Source organism: Pongo pygmaeus, chromosome 10 (assembly GCF_028885625.2).
Source record: "Pongo pygmaeus isolate AG05252 chromosome 10, NHGRI_mPonPyg2-v2.0_pri, whole genome shotgun sequence".
Classification (NCBI taxonomy): Eukaryota; Metazoa; Chordata; class Mammalia; order Primates; family Hominidae; genus Pongo; species Pongo pygmaeus.
Genome location: NC_072383.2, coordinates 45,568,932 through 45,584,065, shown reverse-complemented (window position 1 = coordinate 45,584,065; position 15,134 = coordinate 45,568,932). Strand labels below are relative to the sequence as shown.

At 50.0% G+C, this 15,134-nt stretch overlaps 1 protein-coding gene across 2 annotated transcripts in view; it reads left to right on the top strand.

Annotated features, from left to right (window-relative positions):
• Nucleotides 1–6,432: 6,432 nt before the first annotated feature.
• The window catches only part of COL2A1 (collagen type II alpha 1 chain), a 31,571-nt gene continuing 22,869 nt past the window's right edge, over nucleotides 6,433–15,134 (top strand). Inside the window, exons 1-9 of one of the 2 annotated variants that reach the window (XM_054443078.2) lie at nucleotides 6,433–6,740; nucleotides 10,860–11,066; nucleotides 12,571–12,587; nucleotides 12,801–12,833; nucleotides 12,938–12,970; nucleotides 13,078–13,131; nucleotides 13,295–13,396; nucleotides 14,377–14,454; nucleotides 15,083–15,127. In XM_054443078.2, the coding sequence (XP_054299053.1) occupies nucleotides 6,656–6,740; nucleotides 10,860–11,066; nucleotides 12,571–12,587; nucleotides 12,801–12,833; nucleotides 12,938–12,970; nucleotides 13,078–13,131; nucleotides 13,295–13,396; nucleotides 14,377–14,454; nucleotides 15,083–15,127 (654 nt within the window). In that variant the 5' untranslated portion in view covers nucleotides 6,433–6,655. Of the gene's footprint in view, nucleotides 6,741–10,859; nucleotides 11,070–12,570; nucleotides 12,588–12,800; nucleotides 12,834–12,937; nucleotides 12,971–13,077; nucleotides 13,132–13,294; nucleotides 13,397–14,376; nucleotides 14,455–15,082; nucleotides 15,128–15,134 lie in introns of both variants that reach the window. The other variant, XM_063672702.1, reaches the window with a different exon arrangement.

Sequence of the window (15,134 nt, the reverse complement as noted above, 5' to 3'; positions counted from 1 at the left end):
TGTCAAGGGCAGTGGGTGGGTGATCAGCCAAGGAGCTGGCCTGGAGGCTGGAGTGGAGATTGGGGCGGTGTGGAGCACAATGGGGCCCTGGCTGCCCCCGGATAGGTGCTGGGTGTGGGGACAGCTGAGGGGCCCTCATGGGGAAGGGCAGCATGCACTGTCCTGCTCCTTCTCAAGGTTGTTTTTGGCAAAGGAGCTCACTAGAAACTTACCACATGTATGTTCCCTGGGGCTTTTCAGGGACTTCCTAGAGGGCAGGCCCACTGCCCCCTGCCCCCCGCACTGGGGCAGGATAAACTTGGTTTGCAGGGCCTGGCTTTCTCTGAGGTGGCACCTACCCTACTAGTCCTAGGGACATCATAGTTAGCTCATTGCTTTCCTTGGTACGTCCCACCTAGGAGTTCATCAGTCAGGAGTCCCTGGGGGGCAGGGCTAAGGGGCCACCATGGGAAGGTGGCTCAGGTGGCTGACTCCGCTCCCCTGCTGGCTCTACCCTGACACTGTCTCCATGGAATCCAGGGCTCCAGTTCTAATCATGGGTCAGTCTCTTCCTTGCACTGAGCCCAATTCCTACTGGAAAAAAGGGACATAGGAAAAGTGACCCACCACCTGCTTTAAAAAAAAGACCGCAGCAGGCTTTACAAAGTCATGCATCCATCACCCCCTTTAGGGCCCTCCATCCATTCCTCTCCTTAAAACTCACTTCTCCTTTCTGCCACCTTTAATTCAGGCCCCTCCTTGCCTTATCTGCCTCCAGTGCACGCCTGAGCCCAGTCATGTGTGACTGCAGACCATGCAGACCACACCCCTCTTGTTAGCCAGGGTCATATGGAACTTTCCGTGGACCAATATTCAGACCAGCACATCTCCAGCCTTCATGGGCATATGAGTTATCTGGAGAGTTTAGTAAAAGCCAACTCTGATTTGGTAGGTTCGGCTTTTCCAACAAGATCCCAGGGTAGGTTGATGCCGCTGGTCCATGGACCACATTTACTATGTGACCGCACTGTGCCAAGCAGGCTTTGCAAGGGAAAAGTTAAGTGTATTAAGTTATGGCCCCTGCTTTCAAGGAGGCATGTGAATAGACTCACATGGGATTTCTTCACATGTTTTAGGGAGGAAGGGATGGATGGATGGATAGATGGATGGATGACGATCTAAAGGCATAACTCCATAGAACTGGCCGTACCCAAATGCAAATGGAGTTCAAGGAAGGGAGAGAGATGGGGAGAGAGAGTTCCACCTGTCTCATGGGTTGTTGACCTCTCAAAGGGTATCCCTTGGAACCCCCATGTTGTGTTATTGCTTGAGAAGTGCCTGGAACAGATGCTCTGTGGCTCTTGGGAATGGTTGTGGTTTACTGTAGAACCACTTTCTTCACATGGAACTTCTGCTGGGAGTGCTCAAACATCTCTGCATTTAAGCATTTGTGTTATTCCTATATCTCAGAACCATCAAGAGCCGATGAGAGAGACAAATGCTCCTTAAAGGCAGAAAGCTACCCACCTTAAGAAAATGCAAGATTTTGCACGAGTTTTGTTGTCTTTGTTTTTAAAGTGAAATGGGAAGATTATTTCTGTATAAAAATACAGACATTTCTTCAAAATGTAAGCCTTTAAAAAGCCCAGTCACCTTTATCTTTTTCTGCAAAGGTCTAGCTAGTAGGAGGTAAGAAGAAGAGGGGAAAATGAGAAGAAAGATAGATTTGAGCCGGACTCGGTGGCATTCAAGGAGTCCTCCATGTCTGGCCTTGCCTTCACCCCTTACTGCCATGTCTTATTCCCAGGGCCCTGCAGATGGCTCCACACTGTCCTGGGGCCACTGCCATGCTTTCTGGTGCATCTGCCCTTCTTTGCTTCCATTTGGGAGCCATCCTGCCCTCTCACTGTACCTCTGCGTTTCAAACCCCCACCCATGCTTGGAGACACACTTCTAGGAAACCTCTCCCCAGCTTACTCCATGGGTTCCAGAATGCCATTCTTTCTTTCCTTTTTTTCTGTTTCTTTCTTCTTTTTTTTTTTTTAGGGGGTTGGGGAGAGTGGGATACCTTTTTTGCTGCTTTTTGTACAATCATTTTTTTCCTATTTCCCCTACAGATGCAGAGGTGGTATCTAAATCCTCTCTGTATTCCCATCTCATACAGAAGTAGGTGCTCAGTACGAGTCCTAAGCTGAATTTGTACGGCACTAGGACAGGATGGAGGAGACTGGGTGGGATTCTTAGTGCTATTTGCATTTGAGAATACATAGTAACACATTTATGCTCCTATGGAATGGAATGTACACCATAAATCTGGAAAACCCTATCCTGGACAGTCTTGATCCTGTTACTCTGCCCCAAAAATGCCAAAGGAAAACATAAACACATCTTGAAAGACTGTCTGAACGGAGCCCAACCAACAGAAGCTGAGTGTCACTGAGTAAGCTGGGCTCACCACCCCCAGGCACGGCTGCTGTGTGAAGTCTGTGCATTCACCACCTGCCATATTTGGGGTGGGCTTACCTCTTTGGAATGTGAATCCTTCTTCACTTTATCACTATTTTTAAATGGGATTTGTGTAGAGGAAGAGAAAGATATCTTTTCTTTACAGCCTGTCTACAAATATCTTTCCCAATAAGGCTGTGTCAACCTGAGTCTAAATTTAATGCCTCCATAAAAGAGAGAAAAATAGTGAAATGGTTATTTTGTCTACACGACACAATATTGCTGATTTAATCCATCTGTTTCTCTGAATTGGGCTGACTTGGGGTAGATACACTGATTGTGACTGTTTAATTTCTTTCTCTCTCTCTCTCTCTCTCTCTTTCTTTCTTTTCTCTCTCTCTCTCTCTTTTGTTTGAGATGAAGTCTCACTCTGTTGCCCAGGCTGGAGTGCAATGGCACAATCTCAACTCACTGCAACCTCTGCCTCCCGGGTCCAAGAGATTCTCCTGCCTCAGCCTCCTAAGGGACTACAGGTGCACACCGCCAAAACCAGCTAATTTTCATATTTTTGTAGAGATGGGGTTTCACCATATTGGCCATGCTGGTCTCAAACTCCTGACCTCAAGTGATCCTCTGGCCTTGGCCTCCCAAAGTGCTGGGATTACAGGTGTGAGGCACAGCACCCTATTGTACCTGTTTAATTTCTAAGTGTCCTACCTACGGTTACCCATGCTGTACTTAAAGGTGTAAGTGAGGCTGGCCATGTGGGACACTCAGACATCGATGCTCTTTTTCTATCAACTGGGGAAAACAGAAGCGCTTTGTTTCCAGTTCAGTAGCTCTAGAAATTGCAGCATTTCCTTATTAGTCTGACACTGCTATGATAGAATATTTTTCACATTAAGTGAATGAACATTTATTTACAACCTTTCTCAAATATGGAATACATATTTCCTGTCTCCTCAAAGAGACCACATTAAACTTAAAATATGTTTAATTATGTTTAAGACCACATTAAACTTAAAATAAAAATTAGCATTTTATTGGACATTTCAGTTTATCATTATGAATTGCAGGGACTACAGCAGATGCTGTAGATCGTGATATTCCCTGGAAGCATTGATGACTGTAAGGGCATTGACCCTACCCCGTTGACCTTCGGCTACCATGTTTTGTATTTGTTGTGTCAACTTCATATTGCTTTTCTGTATCCTCTCTTACTCTCCCTTTTTGCTGTTCTCATTGTGCTTCATCAACAACTGCTGCTCTCCTATCTTACCTCTAGTTTTCTGCATCTAATTGGTGAGGTCAGATGCCATTACGTGTTAATACAATATCTAAACTATGAATTAACAGACATGGAGTAAGAAGGACTCTACAGTGCACAAAATGCATAGCTTTATATAACATCACTTCTGGCTATTTAGTGGTTTAGTTCCCCTTCTTTTCAGTTTCTTGGGTATGGTCTGGATAGTGAGATTGTTGGACAAGCAATTTCCAAATCAGTGATTTGCATATGTGTGCCACATATAGGTCTAATTCCAGTTTGAGTCACAAATTAAAGGTTTTTAATTAGTTGTTTGGAGTCACAGATGGGTAAAATATTAATGCTGGTGTTCAGTTGGCTTTAGAATTTTAATAATTTCCATAGTTTATTTTGGCTTTGCCAATTTAAATTTTAAATTTTATTTTTCTTATGTCAATTCCCATCACTGGTGAAAAGAAATTTTCCCACAGGGGGTGGAGAACTTAACTTGTATTCGTAGATGGACCATGATTGCTGGAAGGAATCCAAAGCTCTTATATGTAGACACAGTCTATTGGCAAAGATGAATCACAGAGCTAGAGGATGAAATTAAGAACAAATTTGCAACGAAAGTCTGTACCACTTTGCTGCTCACTAAACTAGATCATTTTGAACTAGGCTTCGATTTTTTCCATATACTTTAGTGTGTTCTCCCAAATTCTTTTTTTTTTTCTGTTGAATTTTTATGACAACTTGTATTTGAAGTCAGTTGTATAAATGCCTTTATAGTTGTATCTAAATTATTAGTCTACAGAGGCTTTCCTAACTCCTATGTGTTAGAATTGTGCTAGGCACAGTTCTTGTCCCCAAGCATCTTCCAAGCTCATTGATGAGATAAAGACCAATGGATATAAGGGGAAAAAATTAAAACTACACAAAAACATATGTAGCTTAGGCTATAAATGCCAGGGGGATTCAGAAAGGCAGGGAGACGTTGTGTTCTAGAGGTATCAGAGAAGGCTTCTCAGAGGGGCTTTAACCTAGGAGGTCCTGATAAATGTGTGGAATTTGGTCATTCTGTCTTCCAGGTAGAGAATATAGGACCCTCTGAGCCCCAAAGAGGACATGGGGCACTGCAGGCAAGAGACAAGCTTTCTTCTAGCAGAGATTGGGCCTGAGGAAGAGCCCAGAGCTTAATGCAAGCCCCGGAATGGGAGCATGGAGACTCAGACAAGTAAGGCCCGTGGAAGGTAGGGGAGATGCTGGAAACTGGTTGAATTCTTCCCCATCTCCATCCAGACTGGACAAAGCCTGGAAGCATTTCCTTCAACAATGAGTTCTTTCCCTTTCCAACAAGAGCACTTGCAACTCCAGCCTCTACCAGGACAAGTGTCAAAGCATGATAGGCTAGGGATGGGGTCCCAGGACCCCTGATGGAAGCCTAAGGCCCAGAGGTAGCTTCTTTCAAGTGCTCTTAGCTTCTAGGGGGAAAGCTCCAGAGAAACGAAACTGCCCAGGAGGGCAGAAGTTCTGGTTAAGTCAAACCCCAAATTCTGAGTTTCATTTTGCCTATAGTTCTTTGGGGGACCATATCGCTCAAGAGGAAGGTCTGTTTGGGGACGTTTCCTCCCTGGTATGAAAGGAGGCACCGGAGACCAAGAGAAGAGACCAGCTAAGCCCTGGGGAGAAGGCAGTTTGGCTAAGGTGAGAGAGGGCGCTCACCGGGGAAGGTGAGGTGAGGCGGCAAGCGGAGGGCTAGGGGGCCGACTGGGAAATTCTGGCGCTTCTCCCCGGCTCACAGAACTCGCCAGCTGGATCGTCCTCCCCGATCCCTGGCCAGGGCCGCAGCAGTGACCAACCTTCCCTGGCCAAAGCTGCTCTACGCCGGCCGGCAGTGCCCACTCCCCGGGGGACTCCCGGACCCCGGCCAGGAAGAGCAGACACCACGTCTGAGCCTGGAGCTAGACAGTCCCCCCACAGCAGGCAGCTTGCACCGTTTAGTCTCGGTGCCCTCCGTCCTCTGTGGCTCTTTCAGTCCGCTTCCCAGGGCCTGCCCCTGCCCCCCACACCTTCACACAGGTCTCCTTCTGTGCGGTAAGACACCAGCTCTTTTCCTGGCTGTCGGCTCAGGCCAACTTCGGCCTGTGCTCCAGAGGAGGCTTTCAACGCAGAGCTGAATGGGGGAGGGGTGGAGGGCAGTCGCTTTGAACGTCCAGGTGGGAGTCTGGGGACCAGGTACCGCAGGAAAGGGCTAAAAGATAGGTCGGGGCAACCCTTCAGATCTGGCTCACCTAGCCTGTCTCCAATATTTAGGACTCTGAATAACTCTGTGGGCTCCTCCCTGTCCCCACTCCCAAACGCCCGACGCGGTGCCCCCTCTCCCTCCGCTGCTCCTTTCTACCGCTTTCCCTCCTCCCTCCCATGTCTTTTCCGTCCTTGGTCTAGGGCTCTCGGCCTGCGACTCTGCAAACACCCCCCTCCCCTCCAACTCCGGCAGAACTCCGAGGGGAGGGGCCGGAGGCCCCCCTTCCCGCCTGTGGTCAGACGGGGGCAGCGCCGCAGCCCCGGGTTTGGGGGGCAGGGGCCATCTCTGCGCCCCGCCCGATCAGGCCACTCGGCGCACTAGGGGTGGGGGGCGGGAAGCGTGACTCCCAGAGAGGGGGGTCCGGCTTGGGCAGGTGCGGGCACTGGCAGGGCCCAGGCGGGCTCCGGGGCGGGGGGTTCAGGTTACAGCCCAGCGGGGGGCAGGGGGCGGCCCGCGGTTTGGGCGAGTTCGCCAGCCTCGAAAGGGGCCGGGCGCATATAACGGGCGCCGCGGCGGGGAGAAGACGCAGAGCGCTGCTGGGCTGCCGGGTCTCCCGCTTCCTCCTCCTGCTCCAAGGGCCTCCTGCATGAGGGCGCGGTAGAGACCCGGACCCGCGCCGTGCTCCTGCCGCCTCGCTGCGCTCCGCCCGGGCCCGGCTCAGCCAGGCCCTGTGGTGAGCCATGATTCGCCTCGGGGCTCCCCAGACGCTGGTGCTGCTGACGCTGCTCGTCGCCGCTGTCCTTCGGTGTCAGGGCCAGGATGTCCGTAAGTCGTCCCCCACCCCTGCCTGCCTGCCTGCTTTCCATGCGTCCCTCAGCATCCTTCTCCCCGGCCAGCTCCAGCTCTGGAGCCCGCGGCTCCGGGCTAAAACGGCTCCCGGGGTCTTAGCGCGCCGACTTAGGCACAGGACACGCAGAAGTTCACCAAGCAGAGTTCTGCGAATCAAGGACTCTGTCCCAGGGTCCTCGGTGCCCATCGAGGTTGCAAGTATTTGCAGGTCCCAACGTTGCGCTAGAATACTGAACTTGCAAAGTGTTGGCTCGGAGAAGTTTGCGCACAGATATAAATGGGCTCTTTTCCACCAGCTTTGCTAATTAGGCGCACATGCACACAGCTCGCCTCTTCGAAGCACTTCGAGTTCAGCAAAAACAGATCTCAACTCATCGAACTTAGGAGAAGTAGGAAAGAGAGAGCGCGAGCGAGGGAGCAAGCAAACACCAAAGGGTTGACTTCACAGCCTGTCCAAGGCTTGGTGGCTGGTGGGCTCAAAGCAGAGTTAGACAAAGGGGACTAACACTCTGACACTGGTGGGCTGAAATCCCAGGCCACAAAGAACGGCTTCCGAGAGGCCCTCTGAGACCTCAGCGCCTCTTTAGGGTTCCCTCCCCCTCCCAGCTGGCCCTGGAGCAAGGTGCAGCCCTCGCGCTCATCTCGACTTCCCTCCGTCCGCCTGCGCCTCTCTTCTGATAAAGGGTACATAAAATTCCAGTAGGAGAGGCCATCTGAAAGACGATAACATTCCAACCAGACCGTGCTTTTCAAATGCCCCCGAAAATAGCGCCCCCCTCCCCGCTGTCTTACCCCATTCCCCGCCGCCCCGAGGTACTACAATGAGCTACTTTTCTAAATTCTGGAACTCACCGAGCCAGGCTGCGTGGTGTGTGTGTGTGTGTGTGCGCGCGCGCGTGTGTATATGTGTGTGTCAGGGAAGGGGAGCAGGCTGGTCGATTGCTACGATTGCTACAACTATTTCAACCGGTATAGTTAGAGATAGCTGTTGTAGTCGGGTCGAAATGCTGTTCGGACTGCACCTTTCTACCCCTCCTTTGGTAAGGTCCACTGTCTGGGATTATAGTCAGGACAAACGAAGCCTGGAAAGTGTATTAGGTAGAGAGGATTTTTTTTTCCACGTGTTTGGGCACGTTTCCGACGGCTGGGATTCCAGCCCTGTCTTTGTATGTTACAGATTGTAAATCAATCGCAGAAGGAAACTCTTTGGCGGGGGGAATAAAAGTTCTCTGCCTTCGAGGCTCTGTGGGCCCTCTCCTGCCACCAGGCTGTCTCCAGGGATAGCGTGGAAGGCGGCGGGCTCAGGCGGGCTTTCCGGTCATTAGCGCAGCGGGGGCAGGGCTGGAGCCTGCGGCGCAGCTGCGAGGAGCCGGGAGCAGCAGACTCTGGCCGGGTCACCCGGTAGTGCGCTAAGCTGGAGGCGTGCTCCTGGACATTTGAGGAATACAGCGTGACTATACGTGGCCTGGACTCAGACTGACTATATTTTTGTATTAAATTTGCAATTTGCAAGCACACGCCCACAAAGCTGTCTTCTTGACTGACGCCTGCCTTAGTGCGCAATGGAATTAGCTGGGTGACTTTAAAATAATTCTCAAATTCTCCATCCGGTATTAGGGTCGCTTGCTTAAGCGGTAGAGCTCTCTCACCGCCGCATCTTTCCTGGGAGGGAGTGATTCCACAGCTTCTCGGGCCCAAACCTTCCAGTCGCTCCTCCTCCCAGAGGGAGTGTGATTCTGCATCCGAGAGGCTGATTTTTGCGCCCTGGAGCATCCCACCTTTTATAACTTCCCCCGCCTGGGGTCAGCGGACCCAAAGGTGTGACGTGGGGAAATGCGCAGTCTGCGTGGACGTCAGGAATGTCAGAAACCTAGAGCTCGGCCACACCCCTCCTCTCCATCTTTCCACGAGTTTGAGAAACTTATTGGCGGCGGCGTCTTTGACCCTCATCTGCATTTCAGAGCCCTCGCCTCCGAAAGTGCCCCTGGCTCAGGGGAGAGATCTCAATCCTCCTTTGTGAGGCTTGTTTGCATTGGGAGATTGGCAGCGATGGCTTCCAGATGGGGCTGAAACGCTGCCCGTATTTATTTAAACTGGTTCCTCGCGGAGACCTGTGAATCGGGCTCTGTGTGCGCTCGAGAAAAGCCCCATTCATGAGAGACGAGGTCCGGTGGGTTCTCTCGTACTCCCCGACCCCCTCTCCCACAATGCCCCCCTGTGCCCGCCCGCCGCCACCTCTCGGCTCCAGCCCTGCGCAGAGCGGCGGTGAAGCAAAACAGTTCCCCGAAAGAGGTAGCTTTTTAATTGGCTTGCCACAAAGAATCACTTATACGGCCCTGCGGTAATGAGGGGAACCGGATCAGGCGCGCCGGGATGCTATCGGCAGCCGTTTTGGAGCAGCAATTATGGTGGTGCTGGGCTCCTCCGTCCACACCTAGGGGATCCGGTTACGGCGCTGGCTCCTTTCTGGGGCAGTCATTTAATCCCACTTTTCACTCTCCCAGTGTCTGTGAGCGAGCCGTGTCCAGAGCCGCAGCCACAGAGTCACTCAGCGGCTCTTACACCCAGCGCAGCCTGGCCCCGCCCCTGCGCCCGCGCTTCCCGGGCGGCCCTTCCCGGGGAAATCTGATCCGCACGGGGAGTGGCCCCTCTCCTAGCATTTCCCCCTCTCCTCCCTGAGTCCTCATGGGTGAGGGTGGGCTCTTCTTTAGTCTGGGCTGGAGCGCATTAACCGATGCCCGCTCTCCCACACCTTCCTCACCGCCTGCTTTCTATTGCTCCAGCTATTTTAACGGCGGGTGTGTCCCAGCAACTTCTGTATTTTCCCTGGAATCTCACCCTCCTGTGATTATCTTGCCCAAAGGCTAGGCGGGTTTCTTCTAGTGGGAAGGTAAAAAGGAACGTTTATCTTTGGATTTTCACTCTCTTTAAAGAGCAGTGGGCAGGCTTGTTTCTTTCTCCGCCCTCTGGGTTTGTGGCTCTTTCCTATTATTCATCCCCTGCTGCTGCTATTGCCTTGGGGATTTTGATGAGAAAAACAGCGCTGGGCGCTCCCTAGCACGTGGTGCGGGCTCTACAGCCCTTGGCTGCTAAGGAGCGCTCTTGTCAGCACAGGTTTCACTTGGAGCATGAATTCCAGACGGCAGGGCGCTGGTGGAGGAGACTAGTCCCTGCTATTCTTCCTCTGCATTCTTGGAGGAGGCCAGGCCTGGACTGGCCAATCTTAGCCTTAGCCAGGTCTTCAAGGACCCCTGCTCCCCAAATTGGGGTGCTGTTTTCAGATGGAGGCAGGGCCTCTCCAGGCAGGGCTACAGGTGGAGGTCAGCACTGGGGACGCTTTGGCCCCACTTGCCTCCTAAGCAGTTTATTAGCCTGCCCAAGCCCCAAGTGTATTGCTTGAATGGGTCTATCCCCCTCCCCAAATTGGTCCTAATTCTAATATGGTTCAAAGAATGAGACAAGATCCTAATTCTAATAGCTCATCTTTTCACCCCCTTCTCTTATATATCTATTTTTGGAGACTCGCTGCTTATAGATTCCAATTTTTGTAGGTAGAATTTTCTACATTCCCTCTGAATGTTAGTTGTCAGTTGTATTTAGCCAGTCCCATAATTCCCAGAGGAAGGCAGAAGAAAGAAGACTTCTCTGCTCCTGGGCTGGTGGAGGGGAGGTCTCGCCATTTTTCTGTCTCCTTTCTTTTTATAGTCCCAGAATTCCTATTCAGAATATCTCGTCTCCTCCCTTCCGCTCACCCTCCAATTCCCCCCACCCACTCCATCACCTGGTCTGCCCCCATTAGGTGGGTAAAGAGAATATAGTATAGTAACCCCCCACCTTCATTGCTGGGTCAAGATTTTCACTGGTGAATAGACAACATGGTGCAAGGTGCATAATAAATATTTGTTGAATACATGGAAAAATCAATGATGTTTTAGGAAAATAATTTTTAAGTTCTATATGTCCAGGTGGCCCCAGCCTACATTCTTCAGCATTTGAATTCTGTCAAGTTGACTGCAACCTCTCTCTTTTTCTCTCTGGCTCCCCACCCCCTCCTTCCCTTGGCTCTCTGCTTCTCCCTCCCCACCCTTGGTGCAGAGGAGGCTGGCAGCTGTATGCAGGATGGGCAGAGGTATAATGATAAGGATGTGTGGAAGCCGGAGCCCTGCCGGATCTGTGTCTGTGACACTGGGACTGTCCTCTGCGACGACATAATCTGTGAAGACGTGAAAGACTGCCTCAGCCCTGAGATCCCCTTCGGAGAGTGCTGCCCCATCTGCCCAACTGACCTCGCCACTGCCAGTGGTTGTAATTTATTTATTTCCTGTTCAACATAAATAAATTACTTGCAAGCACCGCAAACATGCTCCCATAGATGCTGGTCGTCTCTGCAAAGCAGAGGGACTAGTTATCCATGGGACCCGGTAGCTGGGGTAGAAAGGAAAGGCCACTTCTCACTTGTAGGTTGAAACTGAGTGAAAGAGCCTGAGACACTAGAGGGGTCCTTCTTTGCCCAGCATCTCCAAAAACATTTGCTTCCAAGACACATGAAGGACAGATGTGATTCTAAAAAAAAAAAAAAAAAAAAAAAAAAAAAAAAAAAAAAAATCCTCTGAAATCATCTCTGCAAATTACTAGAGCCACTATGGAGATCAAATGCTCTGTCTGGCCAATCCACGAATTAATTCCTCCTCTGCCACCGACACCTTTTCTTCTCCTTAGAAGACTTCTATGTATGTGATCTTCAATGTGGAGAAAGCTCTGCCAGCTAGTGGGGAGACTGCAGGGGCAGAGGCTCCCTCTTTGAGTTATGGAACATTGGTGGTAGTTTCCTCTCTGCCATTACCTCCCTTGGAGTTGACCATTAATTCAGAAGCAAAATAATAGGAGAGGGAAGGGCTAGGTTTTTGGAGTTCTAGTGGGGACGGGTGGAGACAGAGCCCCATATGTCCGCACTGTGGTGGGTGATTATAAACTCCCAGTTAGATCCAGTGCTGGTGGATGATATATGTGCAGGTGACCCCTTCCTAGCATTCATACAGATGTCCTATCTCCCTGCAGAGTGAGTGGGGACACTTGTCTAGGTTTTTTGGGTAGTTCTTGCTGTCCCCTTCCTGCTGAAGTAGAGAAGGCCGTGGCAAGGGAAGTGAGAAGTTGCCTTTCCTTAACACTTCACCAACACTGGCTCCTTAATGTGCAGATTCCCAGATCCTTTCTGAGGGGACCATGTGAGCGAAGTGTTGATTGCCTTTACTATTTTGCTGCTACCATGAGGGAGGGGTTATTGACTGGGGATGGCACAGGCTATGATGCTCCGATGCTCTTCATAACTCATATGCCTTGCTGTTTTTGTGTTTTTATTTGTGCTTGCTTCAAGGAAACCCAGCTCTAATGTAAGACCTTTCTAAGTACCTAACTCTTCCTCTGGGAGGGCTTGGGGTTCGGGAAGGGCTTCCTACCCTGTGGGGGGAAGAGAGACTGAGTCTGTGCTTTCCTTCTTGTGGCTGATTAGATCTTGAGCTCTTCATTGCCTTTTTGTGCTGCCCTTGCTCCTTTCTTTTGCATGCTGCCTGCTTTTTGAATAACAAAGTCTGGGCCACCTCCATTCTTCATGGGACCTCAGCAACCCCAGGGCCACAGTGGCCCTAACACCCCAACAGAGGGGTTCAGTGGAGTCACAGGAAGCTGCTGCGTTCCTTGGTTGTGCCCTTTTACTTGTTTGATCTAATGAGTGTTTGAGTGACAAGAACTGGTATTTTTCCATCTCAAGATTCTTACCTTCTTCTTCTCTATTTTTTTTCCCTTGCAGGGCAACCAGGACCAAAGGTAAGGGCTTTCTTCTTTTTCTTTTTTCATATTTTTTTGCCTTTATATTTCCTGCTTCAAAAGCAATGCTATGTTAATCCAGTCTGTGATTTTTTAGACATCAGAAGATATCTGTTTCAGAGGGCAGCTCAACACAGGGGCTGCTGGCAGGGTTTTAGACTAGGGGCTTAGTGGGCTTACTCACCTTAATCCTGTGAATGTTTCATGTTTCAGGGACAGAAAGGAGAACCTGGAGACATCAAGGATGTAAGTGCAAATTATTCTCACCCGGTATTGCAGCTGCTGCTCTAAATGGGTCATTTCCTTGTGCTCTCCTCTAACTTACCATCCTGTGGGGCTCTCTCTCACAGATTGTAGGACCCAAAGGACCTCCTGGGCCTCAGGTAAAAGAGGGAGAAATCCCTTTCTCCGTCCCTTCCTCGCTGCATGCAAGTTACTGATCTGCAGGCTCTTCGCCTTGCTGTCATCTTACCATGTTCTTCACCTTCAGGGACCTGCAGGGGAACAAGGACCCAGAGGGGATCGCGGTGACAAAGGTGAAAAAGTGAGTAAAAAGCAATGCTGCTTGACCCTGGTGGACTTCCCAGGTCCCCCAAGGCCCCACCATGTGTTTAAGAGACTGGTCACCTCTTAAACAGCAGCCCAGGGACAGATGGCTCTTGGAGAAACACTGCTTCCCATTGATACCTTTTTCTCTTTATGCCAAGGGTGCCCCTGGACCTCGTGGCAGAGATGGAGAACCTGGGACCCCTGGAAATCCTGGCCCCCCTGGTCCTCCCGGCCCCCCTGGTCCCCCTGGTCTTGGTGGAGTAAGTATCCTTACTTCCCATTCCTTCAGGCTGTCCCTCCAGAAATGTGGCTTTTAAATTGCTACTTGCACTTACTTGGCTGGCTCCCAGGGCTGCCAGCAGTGTGTACATAACCTGTCCATGGGCTTTGCCTTCAGGCCTGTAATTTAGTAGAGTCACATATTAGGCTTGAGACTGTGGTGCTAAGGGCTGGCTTTTTTCACTAACTGGGATTCTATAAAGAAAGTCTTCAGTTACCTGGCTTCCTGGCATCTGTACCTTGTGGTTGATGCTGGGGGGTGGATGTAAGGGTTAGGAGGAAGGATGACTGGGCACTTGTATTTCCCTGGAAGAAGAGTGACCACTGTCCTTGGAAGACATTTATCCTTGGTTCTTGCCAAGTACATTCCAAGCAACTATTCACTCTCATGAAAGAGCTCCACTGAGTGAAGGTGTGTGGCTAAAGTCAATTTTGGAATCAAACCAATCAACAAATTATATGATTGCCTAGTTTTTGCAGGTTTGCTATTTTGACGTTTGCTGTATTTTAAATTCTTAAACTCAAATGGGCTCACAGATGCCTACTACATCTCTTGCTGAAATATTCCAAGACTGTTGATTTTAGTCTTTTGCTGGGCATTAAAGTCTTAAAGAATAAAGAACACCCTTAGAAGGTTTGGTTATGTTTCTCCATATATGTTAAATAATATCTGTCATATTTTAGAGCATAAAAATAATTTTATAAAATGAAATGCAAGGAACTGATACTTCTCCAAATAACACTTTCCCTTCCAGTGAAATAATTTTGCCACTGTCATCTAATGATCCATTCCCAAAATTACTTTCCAGGCATCAGTGGTAATTCTGATCAATGATAGGTTAGTCTCCAACAATCAGAGTTTATCTCAGTAGAGTTCTTTGTATCCAGATAGAGCTTACCTAGCCAAGTAGGGAAGACCTAGTGCCTTTCAACCTCCTAATGTTGTTGGGTTTCTCTGCAGAACTTTGCTGCCCAGATGGCTGGAGGGTTTGATGAAAAGGCTGGTGGCGCCCAGATGGGAGTAATGCAAGGACCAATGGTAAGAAAATACACTAGTTCTTTGCAGCCAAAATGGCAGGAGGTGGCCCTTAGCAGAGCCAGAGAGTCTGACAACCTCTGCTTTACAGATAATTGCTTAGAGCGGCTCTCCTCCGTAGTTATGTAATCTCCCATTCAGCTAGCCCAAAGCATTTGGTTTTTAATGGCAATGGATGCCACTTTTAATGATGCGCTGGAGTGACTAAGAAGAATGAAGATGGGGAGATGCATATAGGCTGATCTGTTAGAAGGCCAGTTGCTATTGCTCTTGGAATGAGAACTGAAGAATGCAGACAGCAGCTACTGTTCTCCAGCATCCACAGACTTCCAGCAGGAAATCTCAGCCCGCAGCTCTGACTTGGCACATGCTAAATGAAACTCAGCCTTTAGTAAACATGGCTGCTGTCCAGGAGAAAGCAAGGCCAGCTTTTCTGTCCAAATGGTGCCTATAAATAAAAATAGAGTGTTGCGTGGGGAGTGGGAAATGAGAGGGAGCAGCCGCTCTAGGCCCCTTGCCCACAGAGTAACTTCTTGTCCTTTGCCCGGGCTGTTGGCTGGGAGAAGATGGCACACTGGAGGCCACTGAGGAAGCATGTGCAGTAAACCCCTCATTTTCTGTTCCGATGCAGGGCCCCATGGGACCTCGAGGACCTCCAGGCCCTGCAGGTGCTCCTGTAAGTA